Source organism: Mesoplodon bidens (assembly GCF_964165515.1).
Source record: "Mesoplodon bidens genome assembly, chromosome: 20".
Classification (NCBI taxonomy): Eukaryota; Metazoa; Chordata; class Mammalia; order Artiodactyla; family Ziphiidae; genus Mesoplodon; species Mesoplodon bidens.
The window spans coordinates 41144482-41161593 of NC_138181.1; the positions used below are offsets into that span (position 1 = coordinate 41144482).

Here is a 17112-nt window from a genome sequence, read left to right on the forward strand (position 1 = left end):
GTGTTTTTATTCCTCCCTCTCAGATTGTGGGCCAACTAGATCTAGAAAGCAAGCTGTGATTTATGATAGCTGTTTGGTAAAGACAACATAGATTAACTACTAAAACACAGGTTACAAGAAACCACCTTCAAACCACTATAAACTGAACCGGATTCATTCTTTCTATTAGCAAACAGATTTTCATTTATCAGATAAATGTAGATAACTATTCCTAAAATTACTTCCCTTGCTGTTTAAAAAAAAGTTACTTAAAATCAAGGAGAGACAAAAAACATGGAGGATACCATTCATGTCCTTTTTTCAGCACCAAAAAATGGTTAAATTATTATTATTATTATAACAGGCCAACATTATTTCCCAGGACAAGCCCTCGTGGTAAGAAACAGCTACTACATATTGTCTCTGGCTATTTCCAAGAAATAGAAATGAAGTGAGAAAGAATCCGTGCATCAAATACAGACTATCCAACTCACAGTTATATTCTAATTCCTCTTCAGTTGCAAGGCAGGGGTTGGGACTCTTAAGTGCACGATCTTCTGGAACCAGTGTCGTGCTCCCACTTCACCCGTCTCCCAGGCTATGGGAGCCTGGATGCCCTAGCTCCAGGGCCCTGCACCAGGAGTTCCGGTGGATAGGAGCCGGGGAGGCTGGAGGGAGGTTATCCTGTGAGAAGGGCCAGAAGACGATGCAATGGAACCTCAGAAAGAAGAGCAAGATCAGGGGGCAAGTAACCTGATGGCAAGAAAACAAGCTCCAGGCTCGTTCCGGGGTCACTGTCAGAGGGTCTTGGTCTGTTACCAGAGTCAACGCCAGCCCTGGCCTTTTCTTCTGCCGGAACAAGGAACTGAGCTGCCTGCGTGCCGGCCTGCTGCTACCACTGACCGCTGCCCCTGGGCCCTGCTTCCTTGGGTCACTGCAAACTGGGAGCTAGTTCACAGGCTTTGTCTTAGTCAGCTACCCCTACAGCAGGTGTGGTGTGCCTGTACACACACATACACACACGCACAGAGTCACACGTGTACTTGGCAATAATATAATATTGTCTAGATAATATCCTGACCTTATGACACAGACGTGATATAGATTAGCTGTATTATGGATAAATATAATTTGCCTTACCCTGCCGCTATCTCACACAATTGTTACAGAATCAAATGAGATCATGTGAAAATCCTTGAAAAATGAAAGGCATGATTACATATTCTGTAACCCTAACCCAGAGAATCTGAACCATGGGCACAAACAGTGGGCATCTATTCCCACACAACAGATGGACAGGAAAAATCTGGTTAACTCACTGGTTACGGAAACATAGGAAAGATTATGGGAAATGCTTTGCCCAGAAACGGACCACGTAACATGTGGCCCACTGTTCTTTGAGACAAGCTAGTCTAAGTGCATCCTTCTTTTTCCTTTTCAATACTGATTTTCTAGACATAAAGGAATTAAGAAGAGTAGAGGAAAAGAGGAAAAAGCCGATTTTAAGTCTCTGGTTCTCAGTTTCTAAATGAAGAAAACACCTCCCTTTGGGGAGGAAGAGACCAGTGCACACAGGCATGAGTGTGCGTTTCTTTTTAAATAGCAGAACGACAATGCCTCAGCAAGTCATTTCAGAAAATATACTATTTAAAACGGCCTGTTTGTTCACACTGAAAGGAGATTTCCAGCTGCTATGTGTGATGGCTCACATAGAGACAGTGCCAAGATCACAAGGGAGGGCTGCGTACTTTCAAGATAAGATTGGCTGTGCCATAGCTCGGCTTGCTAACTTCATCCTCTGTAGATTCTAAGGGAGGAATTCTAGGGAGAAAACAATGGTGTGAAAATCGGGTTGGACGACCGGACCTGGAATCTGCCAAATTAGGGCACAGAGGAGGAAGGAGGTGGGTGACGCGTGGCCACCAGGGCCTCTGAATCTGGAATCAGAGTCGGAATCAGCCCGAAAAGCCGCCCGTTTTTACTCCACCCTTTCCTGAAACAGAGGACGTCTCCTCTCTTACCTTTCATTATCTCCTAGCAGAAACGTCTTTTCATTGTTAAGTTACTGGCCTAAATCTAGCTATGGGCCTGACACGGGGTGGGCACTCAAACATTTATTCAATAAATGAAAGAACGAGGAAGAGCCAGCCTGAGGACTGGGTTATTTCATTGCCTCTGGATCTCCCTCAGAGAGAAGTTGTAGGAATAGCAGCACAGCCTTGCACATGTTTGACTGCAGGAAACCTAACACTCAGTTGAATAGATCACATGGATATAATAGGTATAACGCTAGACGGAGTGGTTTAAAAAGTAAAAAAAAAAAAAAAAAAAGACAAGGAGTACAAAAGGAAAACTTATATAAGAAACGAGCAACAGGAAAAGCATTTTCTGTGAAACCGCATTAAGGGAAAAGGGGTTGGATACACAGGGATAACCAGCAGAGGCAGTCGTGGCAGAGATGTGGGAAAACAGAACAAAGATGAGACAATTCCTTAGTTTACTTGCTTGTACCTACATTTTTTTAAAAAAAGACATGCATAATAGTTGCTTGTCCTTGTCTTACAGTATTTGGTAAACAGTCCTAATTTTTGTCAGTGTTGGACTTTAGAACCAGCCTTTGATCAATTCCCCAAAATTGTTATGGCATCCTAATAATAAAAGTCATCTTCTAAACTTGCCCAGAATTCTGATGCTTAAAGGAAAACGTTTAGTGGATTACGTGAAAAAGAAATTCTCGAAACCTGAAGGCCGAAAGGGTGTTTTGAGGCATATGCGTAAATATGATAGCTTATTTAACGCTTATTATGCCCGTCACGTTTGTGTGACGTCCTGTGTCTCACTTTCGTCTGACTGGCAGGGCCTAGAGGGGGATGCTGCAGAACAGTTAGCACTTGCTGACGTGTGGAGGGGACACAGAACCGCTTGCAGACAGTTGATGTTCTAACAAGGACACCAGGAAGTTGAGATAGTGTCACAAACATTCTGGATACCTGAATACGGTCTGACTGTGCTTTATGTCGTCAAACATATAGACATTGTTTTAACCTCTTCATGCCTCAGTTTTTCAAGCATTACAGAGGGAAAATAACTACCCACTTCCCGATATCAAAGGGACGTTGTGATTGATTGCAGTCATGCTGCACATGGTCTTTGGACATGGGGATTTTCCATGCTTACTTAAAAGAAACGCTGTGTATCACAAAGGAGTTCATGGTGAGCTCTTAGCCAGACACAACATTTGGATTCATTTTTATGTAGCTGGAGGTGTCATAACGATCAGATAGAAGGTTTTTCATCTTAGGTGAACTACTCAATGTAACTTGATATTTTTTGTTAAAAATATTTATTAAAAGGCCACTGGGGCAACAATGCTGGTCCTCTATGATTGTCAAAAAAAAAAAAAGTTTGCAAAATAGTTGTGATTTCATACAGGTGTAGTTAAGCAGACTATGTTCCAGATGGAAATGTCCCCTGACTTGTGCATTTTGTCTGCAACACCCAAAGGAGAACGTGCGGGCAGGTTGGAGAGGGACGGAAAAAAACAAAACATCTGTTAGTATCTTCTGAAATGGTACTGTTATTGAATAACAGTGGCTGGTGTCTGGAAACAGTAAGAACAGTTAAAACCTTGGCTTGTGTTGTGAACGTGGAGAAAAACACAGCCACATTCTAATTCTTTCCTCGTTTCTTCGGTTGGAGGACACAAGAAAGGCATTTGTCTGGATAAAAAGAAAAATGTTAACTGCTATCCAGATGTTTGGTCTCGCGGTGCTTCTAGATGTTTCCATAGGGTGACATGCTTAGTGTGGCAGCTCACACAATGGCAGCGTTAGATGTTCTCCTGGACGCTTTGGTGTTGTGCAGCCAGAGTCCCAAACCAGAGAGACCAATCAGAAGCCCGGTAGTGGGGTGCAGGCATGCAAAGAAGGGGTCCCAGGCCTGCCTTCTGGCACTTCTCCCTTCCTAACCAAGCAGTCATGCCAGACCCGCAGAGCAGATTTCCTGTACTCTACCCATAGGAAATACTGCAGAGGCAAAGGAGGGTTCAGGAAGGCAATAAAGACTCGAGATACAAATTAAAATGAGTACAAGTAAAACGTAAACAGATGGGGTACGACTGCGGGCTGCACAGTCCATGGAAACTAACTACACAGGCCGTCTTGCTTGGCTATTCGTAGCCTGGAATAACCTGAGGAAGGAAAAAGGAGGGCAAACCTAAACACTCTGTTGTTTTGTTTTGTTTTTTAAATCACAATGTGAGAAAAACAAGAGCCCTAGGAAACCATTGAAATTGTGTAAAGCCTCTTCCTTAAGGCATCACAAGTGTGCAAATAGAAGCTGAAGAGCTGGATTCTGCCAGTTCAGTATTGAGCTATTTGATATCAAATCAAATCTGTAAAACTACAGACTTAAAAAGACATCCTTGTAAGCTAGTAGCTTCTTTCCAAGGTACACAAAGCATCCTGCAAACCTAAACTCATAAAGTCTCACAACATTCACAGAAGGCCGAGCAGCTATTCTGCAGACATTTCCACTGGGGAAAACAGAAGCCCGGAAAGCCTTCAGCTGGCTGGTCAGAATCATGTAAACTCACTGAAAGCCCAGGGCCTCGCTGCTTCTAGACCTTGTGGTGTGTGGAAATGGGGCTTTCGGACTCCTGGCTGCCTCGTCCGACACAGGTACACACCCCACACCAACACATACCAGCTGCTCTATGGTTCGAGGGGTTTTTCTTTTTCCTGCATCAGCTGGATCTGCAATGATGGAACTGAAAACTTCAGGGCTCCTCACGTGCATCCAGGGCTCTGCTTTCTCATTCGTTGTGAATCATCTGGGTGCTTCCCCGGCACCCTGACCCCGACCACTTTGCCTGTTAGGCATGAACTTCTTTTCAGCTGATATCTTTACCCTTCCGTGGACTTCACAGTTTTCCCCTTGAAGAGCTAATTGGAAAAGTTTAAATAAAGGTTAAGGAGAATTTTTTCATGGGACTTGTTTAATGGCCGTGATACAAGGCACAAATTTTTATTCCAGATTTTACATAAATATACGTGTATATTATGTATGTACATACATATATGTTTACATATATTGGTGTGTGTGTATAAGTGGTGTGTATGTGTGTGTGTGTGTAAGTGATCAGCTGGAACTGTGTTTTGAAGGTTCTAGCTAGGACATGGTCAAGTAAAATTAAGATTTTCCCATTTAACTTGTAACAATCCGAACAGTTAACAAGCATTTTGGTATGGACAAGCCACCATCACCACAAAGGTGCAGTAGAAAACCAAAGAATGGACTGGCCCTTGTCTTCTGCAAACACTGTAGACCATGTGTAAAGTAGAATTTAACCAAGGCCACATGTCCACCACAGTAACAGATGCTGGCTGATGTGTGCCCTGGACCACAGACAGTAACAGCCAGATGTAGTCAGAGATTCTGGACGTGACACAGAGACCCTACGACAACAGCATGGGGCTAGATTTGTAAAGTAAGCACAGTGGTCAGACTGTAGATGTGGGAGTGAAGGATCTGAAGTCCTTGCCAGTGAACCAGATGTTATCAAAGAAAAAGGCATTCCAAAAACTCGTGACACTAAGTGCACTTAGCCAAACACAAGGATCATGTTTGTAACCTCCTGCTATTTAAACTAGTTAATAATTTACAGAAATGTGGGTTCCACATTATCTGCTCTTCGAAGGGCTAGAATCACATTTACCACCGTTTTACTTAATGTAGCCATGATTAATCTAGTAAGCAATTATTTCCCAATGTCTTCTGGGCGGGGCGGGGCAGGGATTTGAGTAATGTGTAGAGATGTCAGGTTTACCACCTTCGTATCTTCTGAGCAAACTTTAAAGCAAATGCATTTCGGCATTTTTCTTATCAGTTGCTTAAGGTTACAAAATTTAATTGAAAAGGTTTTGAACGAATGCCAGGCTGTATTTCTGCTTAATGAAACCTTTTAAAAGAGCAGTTAATCTACTGCCTTGCACTTGTACCCAAGAAGTTGCTAAATTAGTTTACTGACAAAGAGAATCAATCATCATAAATGGTGTTTAAACAATAGTGTGGACCCTGAAGAGTAATAAGGGGCTGGTATTGGAACAGCATGATATATTTTATTATCTTGTTTGTGTGGTAACAGGTTAACGGCAGAAACCTCCTTTCAGTTGACTTTGATCGAACAACAAAGACAGAAAAGATCTATGATGACCACCGTAAATTTCTCCTGAGGATCGCCTACGACACATCAGGGCATCCGACTCTCTGGCTGCCAAGCAGCAAGCTGATGGCCGTCAATGTCACCTATTCATCCACGGGTCAAATTGCCAGCATCCAGCGAGGAACTACGAGCGAGAAAGTAGATTATGACGGACAGGGGAGAATCGTTTCCCGGGTTTTTGCTGACGGGAAAACATGGAGTTACACGTACTTGGAGAAGGTACGCCTGCACACAGAGGGTAAACACAGGGAAGCAATGATCGGTATTTTCCAGCAGCCACCCAAGCGCACTTCCGGGGGGCCCAGTGTCACGTGACTGAGCCCCGTTTGTTACTCTGAGTACCCACATGTAAGTCACATCTGTAGAACACTGATGTATTTCTGCATTAGCCACGGTGTTTCTCCTCAGTTAAGTTCTCCTCTCCGAGACCCTTTTACATGATTTATGCTGTAAACAAGCCACAACAACACCCACCTGCCAACCTCATACGTCAACAACATTCACAAATTAGACCTTGAGCTTGTTAGTCATTTGTAAATCATCTCCGTGGGAGCTTTTTCATTTGAGAAAGAGCCTTACACATTCGCACAGTTAAAGCTGTCAGTTTTGCGTTGTTGCCCGCAGAGCTTCGACATAACCATAAAAAGCACATACACCCTACTTATGCATTAGTAACGAAAAGAGGCTGTTTTTTAAAAAAGGCACACGTCTGGTCCTCTGTGGCCTCTCCCCTTCTGCATGTAAAGGGAACCCATTCTTGAGACCTGTGCACAGCACCAAACAAGACTTCAAGTTATACGTGTGCAGAATGCCAGGTCATAGATGCCAGGTTTCGGGTAGTGACTGGGGTCAAGAAGGAATGAAAGTAAAAGAAAAAAGGAGGAACTTCCCTGGTGGTCCACCGGTTAAGAATCCTTCTAATGCAGGGGATGCGGGTTCGATCCCTGGTCCGGGAACTAAGATCCCACACGCCACGGGGCAACTAAGCCCACGCGCCACAACGGCTGAGCCCGCGTGCCCCAAGGAGAGATCCCATGGGCCTCAACTAAGACCCGACGCAGCCAAAAATAAATAAATAAATATTAAAAAAAAAAAAAAGAAAGAACAATGGAGGAAAAGACCACCTCTCTGTAGTTCCTTCTGAAGAAGTAGAATCCACCAAGAAGCATATTCATGGGAGGTTTCACCTGCCTTTGACATGCAGGTTCGCACGGGTTTTGCGTTTGGGTGCCTCTCAGCTCAGTGCACCCGCACCGCCAGCGGCCACGCGGCAGCTGAGGCACAGACACAGCTCCCAGCCTCACTGCGTGCCCCTTCCTGGGTTACACAGAATAACCCTGTCCTCCGAACACTCAGGCACGTCACTGTCGCGCCCACTCGCCCCGTGGTGTCTCCACCAGAGATGCTTTGGACCTACCTCTCCCCTGCACCTGAGCCGTCCTGGCTAGTTCCTCTTCCTGAGGACCAGTTCGCGTTCAGAGTTCACCTTCAGGCAGCCTGCTAACTCTAGAGTGCTTCCAGCTACCACCTTACTTGCCAATTTCTCCTCTTGCAAACCCGCCTATGTGCCCTCCTTAGAAGAGACGCACCCCTGAGACAACAGAGGAGGCCCATTAGGTGACAGTTTCCCTCCAGACTCGTCATCACACGCTATGGTTAGTCCTCGGCTGTTATTTGTTGAGAGACCACAGAGTAAGCCCCCTCCACACTTACCTTCCTGGGAGCAAATCCCAACACCTGGAAGGTATCTCATCCTGCAACCTACAAGCCCCGAGACAACTCCTGCCTGAAGTTGCTGGGAGAGGAACACTACTTCATTCTGCAACACTCTTCCCACTTTAAATTAAGCACATTACAGAGAAGAGTAACAGAAATATAAACTCCCAGACTGGGAATTCCCTGGCGGTCCAGTGGTTAGGACTCCACGCTGTTGATGCTAGGGTGTGGGTTTAATCCCTGCTCGAGGAACTAAGATCCCGCGAGCCGAGCAGTGAGGCCAAAAATAAATAAACAAACAAAATAAACTCTCAGGCCCCCAAAATTGACAGTAGTGACCATAATGTGACTGAAAAATCTTTAAAGGGAGCAAAGGGGCATGTCATTGGTAAGGTCCACTGTCACAAAATGACACCAGCAGTGACCGAGATCACGTCCATGTATCAACAGGGATCAGAAAAGCCAACGAGCACTTTCTCACCATCTCTCTCTCCCAAATCTCTAAAATCCACCCAGACTGTTTGCATTTCCTCGCTAGGATAGGCACCCTAAGCCAAAACTTACTCATGGCCAAGTAAGGAATATTTTACTACCTACCGTGAGCTGAGATTCTGAATGACTGCAGCACTGGGTCCTGGGCCTGTGAATTCAGCAGTAGTCCAGGCTTCCTTGGAAGGCTGCAGACCATCAGGAACAAGTCTCAAGACTTTTGCCGCTGAGTCTGCGCACAAAAATTGCCCCTAGATGTGCCCAGAGAGGAGGTTCTGCAGAAGCGTTAAGTCAGGCAAACTGCTTTTGAAAATGGTGGACGATAATGAAGCAAAGAATGAGCCTTGGACACGGGGTTATGCGTTTCTATGTCAAAAGCAAAGAGCGAGTCCCGGTGCCGGGGGTAGGTGGGGAAGTGGGCTCGTAACCTAACCACCTCCCGGTTTGGCCATCCTTCCACTTGGTCTAACAGGTTTTGGAGGGGGGCTTCCTCAGAGGATAGAACCGCCCATGCACGGCACCACGGCAAGAGCTACCTAACCAGCCTCCAGGTTGGCCTTCTCTCACGTTGGCCTAATACATTGTCTTTTGTCTTTCTGCAATTACTTGCAAAATATGCAGAGCTTATTTTTATTTATCTATCTATTCACCTCATAATTTAGCACCAAAGCAAGTCTGTAGCCCAGGAACTGTCCTCCCCGCACCTGAGGTACAAGTCCGATTTGGTTCTCACAAAAGGAAATTTCAGAATTCAGATTTTCCTGTCATTACAGATGCCATTTAAGAATTCGCAAACAAACAGACAAACAAAATATCTGGATCCATATTCCTAATAAGGGCATTGACAGCTCCCATTCACCAACTGATTTGTTTGTAGCAGTGTTTGTTGCTGTTGACGCTTTAGGTACACGTGATCCATATCTTAGGCTAATTTTATGTTTCTTCTTTATAAAGTAACGTTTTGAATGCTTTGCTGCTCCCCCAAAGGCACTGGAAATTAAAACATGATTTGAGTGGCTCTTCAATCCAATGAGGGGGAAAAGCCACCTTACTAAATAATTGCTAATTATGGACAGGACTGCACTTCCCATATGCTGTTTTCCCCTTGAAATATTGTCTTTGAAGCAGCTTTGCTCGTGCCCGTATTACGACTTACCGGAATCCATTGACAATCTTCTGCTTGGCTATGAATGCCTGAAAAAAAAAAAAGGTACAATCCTGAGACTTGAGGCACTCACTGCAGAACCCCTCACAATTAAGCATCCAGGCAAATTAGGCAGGAAATCGGTAACGACATGGAAAGTCAAGGAGAACTCAGTTGAAATGAAAACCATTCTCTCAAGTGGAATGTTTTTGCGTATTTGTGGTCACTACATCTGCTTTTGCTTCCCTCCGCCATTGACAAGTGCCTGCTAACGGTATGTTCCCTCTTTGCAGTCCATGGTGCTTCTGCTCCATAGCCAGCGGCAGTACATCTTCGAGTACGATAGGTGGGACCAGCTGTCGGCCATCACCATGCCCAGCGTGGCTCGCCACACAATGCAGACCATCCGCTCCATCGGCTATTACCGTAACATATACAACCCCCCGGAGAGCAATGCCTCCGTCATCACGGACTACAACGAGGGGGGGCTGCTGCTCCAGACGGCTTTCCTGGGTACGAGTCGGAGGGTCTTATTCAAGTACAGGAGGCAGACCAGGCTCTCAGAAATCTTATACGATAGCACGAGAGTCAGTTTTACCTACGACGAAACGGCAGGAGTCCTCAAAACGGTAAACCTCCAGAGTGATGGTTTTATTTGCACCATCAGATACAGGCAAATCGGGCCTCTCATTGACAGACAGATTTTTCGCTTTAGTGAAGATGGGATGGTGAACGCGAGATTCGACTACAGTTATGACAACAGCTTTCGGGTGACCAGCATGCAGGGTGTCATCAATGAAACTCCGCTGCCCATTGACCTCTATCAGTTCGATGACATTTCTGGAAAAGTGGAGCAGTTTGGAAAATTTGGAGTTATATATTATGATATTAACCAGATCATTTCCACAGCTGTAATGACTTACACGAAGCACTTTGATGCTCACGGCCGCATCAAGGAGATTCAGTATGAGATCTTCAGGTCACTCATGTACTGGATTACAATTCAGTATGATAACATGGGTCGGGTAACCAAGAGAGAGATTAAAATAGGGCCCTTTGCCAACACTACCAAATATGCTTATGAGTATGATGTTGACGGACAGCTCCAGACAGTTTATCTAAACGAAAAAATCATGTGGCGTTACAACTACGACCTGAACGGAAACCTCCATTTACTGAACCCAAGTAACAGCGCACGTCTGACACCTCTTCGCTATGACCTGCGAGACAGGATCACCCGCCTGGGTGACGTGCAGTACCGGTTAGATGAAGACGGTTTCCTGCGTCAGAGAGGCACAGAGATCTTCGAGTACAGCTCCAAGGGGCTTCTGACCCGCGTGTACAGTAAAGGCAGCGGCTGGACAGTGACCTACCGTTACGACGGCCTGGGAAGGCGTGTGTCTAGCAAGACCAGCCTGGGACAGCACCTGCAGTTTTTTTATGCGGACCTCACTTACCCCACCAGGATTACTCACGTCTACAATCATTCGAGTTCAGAGATCACCTCCCTCTATTACGATCTCCAAGGACATCTTTTTGCCATGGAGATCAGCAGCGGGGATGAATTCTACATCGCGTCAGACAACACAGGGACACCACTGGCTGTTTTCAGCAGCAACGGGCTTATGCTCAAACAGATTCAGTACACCGCATATGGCGAAATCTATTTTGACTCCAACATTGACTTTCAGCTGGTAATTGGATTTCATGGTGGCTTGTATGACCCACTCACAAAATTAATCCACTTTGGAGAAAGGGATTATGACATTTTGGCAGGACGATGGACAACGCCTGACATAGAAATCTGGAAAAGAATTGGGAAGGACCCAGCTCCCTTTAACCTGTATATGTTTAGGAATAACAACCCTGCAAGCAAAATCCATGATGTGAAAGACTACATCACAGGTAAGTGTAATTGTTTTTCCTTTCCAGGTAATTTAATCACTGGATTAACACACGAAATAACGGCTGGTAGTTTAACTGTACGCTTTCCTCATGCAAAATCAAATGCCTAACCTTTTGAATGAAACCAAGGAGGAACCACAGAGGGACACTGAGACATAGTTTGTTACTTCCTATTCTGCCTGCCAGTGCCCAGGACCACAGGGTTCTGAAATGACATGCAATCCAGTCACTTAAGGAAGGGAAGGGACATGGGGGTGCAGAAAACACGATGAACTTGGAGTCCCCAAATTGGAGTTCCAACCCCAATGCTTTATAGCCAAGTCACATGACTTTTTGAGTCTGTTTCCTTAAAAGTAAAATGGGGAGAGCAATACCTACTTTATGGTATTAAATACAGTAACATAGGCAATTCTGCTTTAAATAGTAACTGCCTTACAAACGTGTGATGTAGGTTTTCCTTTTACACATGTGTCAAGTTCTAATGAAGGAATCAGTAAGGAACACGACACCACGTGACTCAGCAGCCCATCCCTGGGAGGTGTTTAACTCCCTCCTCCCCACCGTTGCCTGGGGACAGTGATGGCACAGGTTCTCCCCTCAGTTGCTTAGCCAGTGGATCCTGTTTCTCTGCTCAGTTCTGTCCTCTTACACTACTGTCTTCATCACCAGTTAGGGCGGTGTTCTTGTACGGTGGCACTGCTAATGAACACACTAATTTTTCTGCCGTTATGGGTATAGATTTAAGGCCTTTCCAGATTCAGTGTGTGATCCAGTTTAGAACATTGAGTCCCCCTTCTGCCACCACAGAAGCACCCGGGTGTGAAACAGAGACAAGGTCCTTGCAGGCATGACTCTAGTTCCTTTTAACGAGCAGCTTCTTTACTCTTTATTGAGGTAACATCGCTTTACGTTACGTTTCATGTGTACAACATTCTGTTTCTACTTCTGTACACACGACAGCATCCTTGCCAGCAAAAACTTACGTGACATCCATCAGCATATACAGTTGATGCCCTTTCCCCACTTTGTCCTCCCGCCTCCTGCTCTCTGGTAACCACTGCTCTGTTTTCTATATCTACATGTTTGGTTTGGTTTGGTCATTTATTTGTTTTTTTTTTTTTTTTTAATATCATATGAGTTAGGGGAATTCCCTGGTGGTCCAGTGGGTAAGACTCTTGTGTTTTCACTGCCAAAGGCCTGGGTTCAATCCCTGGTCAGGGAATTAAGATCCCACAAGCTGCACAGCGCGGCCAAAAAAAAAAAAAAAAAAATTGTTGTATCATGTGAGTGAAGTCATACAGTGTTTGCCTTTCTCCGTCTGAATTACTTCACTTAGTGTAATACCCTCGAGGTCCATCCATCCACGTTGTCACAAATGGCAAGATTTCATTTTTTTTGTGACTAATATCCCATTGTGTGTGTGTGTGTGTACACATACCATATCTTCTTTATCCATTCAGCTATTAATAAGCACTTAGGTTGTTTCCATATCTTGGCTATTGTAAAGAATGCTGCAATGAACTTAGGGGTGGATGTATCTTTTCGAATTAGTGTTTTTGTATTTTTTGGATAAATATCCAGAAGAGAGATTGCTGGATCATATGGTAATTCTATTCGTAGTTTTGTGAGGAACCTCCATCCTGTTTTCCTCAGTGGCTGTACAAGTTTACACTCCCACCCACAGTGCACGAGTGTTCCCTTCAGTGAGCTGAGATCTTCCCTCATGCTCGGCTGCAGGGATTCTGAACCCTTCTGTTTCCACCTTCCATTCCTGAGTCACACTGCCATAATTAACCTCTTGGCTATATTTATGTTTCCTAGAGGAAGGTTATTCTGGAGTTTTGTTTGGTTTGGTTTTGGCTCGCGTTAGGTGCTCCTTCCAGCTGGCTCTTTCTCGCCCAGTGCTTGAGGCGTTCCCAGATGTCTGTTTTCGGCGCAGCTCTCCGCCCCCTGTTCACTGCGCATCTGCCTCCTGCTTTCCGGGCTTTTCGTAGCCCTCTCCCTCACGAGCCAGTTCCGTGTCCCTTCTCTAAGCGTCCTGATTCAGCAACACCCTTATGGAATTCTCCCTCAGGGTTTCCCAGTACTCATCTGCCTTCATGTGCCACTTGTTAGGCAGTAATTTTCAACACTTAATAGCAGCCTCCGACTTTCACTGCTTCACAGACATTGTTCATAGTAGGAGTACCTTTGCCCCCAGCACTGCACCATCCAAGAAGAATTTTCTCTAACATACAAGCCCCCTGTAATCTTACGCACACGCGCGTGTGCAACACACACATGTGTTACTTTCTATCCTCCTCCACCACCAGCAACCCTCCATTTAAAACAGGGAGAACACCACTGGCTTTATAGCCTGCATGATGCCTGCACAAAGGGACCTGCCAGCCTGGCAATGAAGTGAGAGTCTGTGCCCTGGAGAAGGAGATGGGGAACAAGTGGCCCTCCATCATCCTGACAAGCAGTTTACCACTGGTTATTTAAGAGGTGTTGGCAGTGGCTGAAAGGCTGGAAAGCCCACAGCTCCTGGATTCCTCCTGTCCTAGCAACGTGGACGGCAGGGAATGCCACAGCAGCATTTTCTGAAAAACATCAAAAGAGAGATGGAACGGCATAAAATATATTAGGTGAAATGCAATTTCAAATTTTCCAGCAATGTGCTTAATATATAAAATAATCTACACCCAACTGTACTCATAAAGCTGCAAGCCTGCTGACTAGTTCTGTAACATTATAACCTCCGGAACAGAATAAAAGCCTTATTTTCAGCTTAACGGCTTTTGGAGTCACGTGGCGATGTTTTAAAATACCATCTTAAAGGTTTCCAGCCTCTTCTCTCCCCCAAAGTTTGTCTCCACCTGTGCACAGTCAGCCTCTGAAGTCAGAACTGATGGGAATCAGAACGCCTGTGCCCTTGGCCAGCTTGGCCAGCTTTCACCATTCATCTTTAAGAATCAACTGTTGATCTTCATACCCTCAATTCAGGGTTCTTATTAATAGAAAATGGATGGTGGAAGCCTGCATATCCTTGGGCAGTCGCTTTTGAAAGCTAGTAACACACAAGTTCTATTTAAGACCAGCCTGTACTAACTACAGATGTCATTTGTTGTCAGCAACGCTGTCTGTTCCATGCTTCTGGGTGTTGTTATTTGCATTTTTTATAACTGTCACCAGCACGGGTTGCAGCTTCGCACGAGGGCCCGTGACCCCCTCTGTCCAAGTGAGTCTCTGTTATCTGCATTGTCTGCAGCCCTGTCTCACTTCGTCCTGCTACTGAAGTGATTGTCACCATGTCTGAAAATAGTCAGTTTTTTTTTTAACATCTTTATTGGAGTATAATTGCTTTACAATGGTGTGTTAGTTTCTGCTTTATAACAAAGTGAATCAGCTCTACGTATACATATATCCCCATATCCCCTCCCTCTTGCACCTCCCTCCCACCCTCCCTATCCCACCCCTCTAGGTGGTCCCCGAGCTGATCTCCCTGTGCTATGCGGCTGCTTCCCACTAGCTATCTATTTTACATTTGGTAGTGTATACGTGTCCATGCCACTCTCTCACTTTGTCCCAGCTTACCCTTCCCCCTCCCCATATCCTCAAGTCCATGCTCTAGTAGGTCTGTGTCTTTATTCCCGTCTTACCCCTAGGTTCTTCATGACTTTTTTTTTTCCCTTAGATTCCATATATATGTGTTAGCATACTGTATTTGTTTTTCTCTTTCTGACTTACTTCACTCTGTATGACAGACTCTAGGTCCATCCACCTCACTACAAATAACTCAATTTCGTTTCTTTTTATGGCTGAGTAATATTCCATTGTATATATGTGCCACATCTCTATCCATTCATCCAATGATGGACACTTAGGTTGCTTCCATGTCCTGGCTATTGTAAATAGAGCTGCAATGAACATTTTGGTACATGACTCTTTTTGAATTATGGTTTTCTCAGGGTATATGCCCAGTAGTGGGATTGCTGGGTCTAGAGTCAGTTTTTAATTGTAGGGTGATGGCAAACATGGGCTCCTTTTCAGGGTCATTGTTTGTGAATGTGGGGTTTTAAGGTAAGGCTTTCAGTGCAGGAAAGCACAAGATGAACTCTAAGGCCTTTCGTTTGGAACCTTCTTTTCCTAGATGTTAACAGCTGGCTGGTGACATTTGGCTTCCATCTGCACAATGCTATTCCTGGGTTCCCTGTCCCCAAATTCGATTTAACGGAGCCTTCTTACGAACTGGTGAAGAGTCAGCAGTGGGATGATGTACCGGTAAGAGACAAAAAGCAAAACTATGAAAAGGTGATAAAGGGCTTACTTGCACCTTACTTTCCCCTGCTTAATCAGACTACCCGGGTGAAAACTGTACCAAAGACCATTTTTAATTTTTTTGACTCTTTCAGGAAAGAAAGCACCACTTCCCTCTTGCATTTCTGTTCAGCAAATCAGGGGCCTGTCAAACAGGCTTAAATCTGGTTTTAGTGATGCTAATAAAAACAGAGAAAAACATTATCAAAAGGTAACAAAATGCAAAAGCTCATTTTTGAGTGCAGGGTTTCTACAGAGAACCCCAGGAACGCACATTTATAGTATTTGGGACCTTAAGGCAAAGATACAATAAACAGGAGGGCGGAGGATTCATGTCACAAATTAGCAGCTCACAAGCAATGCCACAAAGTTCCACTTCCTTAAAATATTGGCAGTGTTTCAAGGGAAAGGATTAAAAATAAAAATAAAATGGCCTCTGGTAAGGCACCACCTACCACTAGGTGTTTACGGAATTTTCCTGAAAAGAACAGAGCAGGAGGCCTGGAACTGTTCTGGGAAATAAAAGAAAACGAGAAAGAATGGAAAATTGCAAAGTCAAAGCTGCCATTTCGGGAAGTGGCACTTTTAATTCCCACCATGCAGAGATCAGAAATGAATGCAACAACAAAACAACAGAATTTCTAGCTTAAAGCAAGAATAATTAAAGGTCAAGAAATTGGGTTACCCCGTAATGATAAGAAGAGAGCGCAGAGCTCCTTAGAAAGATTCATTCCCCACCCCCCGCCCCTTCGCCAATTTCCTATAATTTCAATGAATACAAGGAGAAAAGGCAATCCTGGCTAAAACACACATACACACACAAGTTATACACAGTTCCAATACCTCTGCTTTCTGGTACATGTTTCATACTTAACATAAAAGCAATTCCTTTTTCAGATGTCACCTTTACATTTAAAAAGTAAAACCCATCCAGTTTCCAGGACCTGGGAGCCATTTTGACACTTCTAACTGCAAATACATCTGCACTGATCAAGTGCCTTGAAGACATCCAGAAGTTTACTAATGCCTTTGAGCACGTCCTAACTGCAGATGACTTTCCAACATGCCTGAAAACACTGAAGTCTTACTGTACAAATGGACTGCCAACTTTTTTTCCTAGGCAGCCTTTTCAGTCTGGCTCAGGTTCTCTGTCTTCAGAAGCACACCATAAGGACAGCTTAGGGAATCGCAGGCAAAGACATCAAGGCTGCCCGGAGAGCAGAAAAACAAATGTGCCTTTCACTGCTGCAAATGAAACACGTTTCCATTTGGGGAAACCCTGGCCAGACAAACATCTGGTGGTATAAGAGATGCCAGAGTTAAAATCCCCCAATTTAAAACCCTTGCCAATGTAGAA

The 17112-nt window shown here is 44.6% G+C and overlaps 1 protein-coding gene across 7 annotated transcripts in view; it reads left to right on the forward strand.

Annotated features, from left to right (window-relative positions):
* The window catches only part of TENM3 (teneurin transmembrane protein 3), a 320768-nt gene that overhangs the window by 302221 nt on the left and 1435 nt on the right, over positions 1-17112 (forward strand). For all 7 annotated transcript variants that reach the window (XM_081221018.1, XM_081221019.1, XM_081221020.1 and 4 more), the window contains 3 exons: positions 6125-6421; positions 9845-11456; positions 15589-15719. In XM_081221018.1, coding sequence (XP_081077144.1) covers positions 6125-6421; positions 9845-11456; positions 15589-15719 — 2040 coding nt within the window. The remainder of the gene's footprint in view (positions 1-6124; positions 6422-9844; positions 11457-15588; positions 15720-17112) is intronic.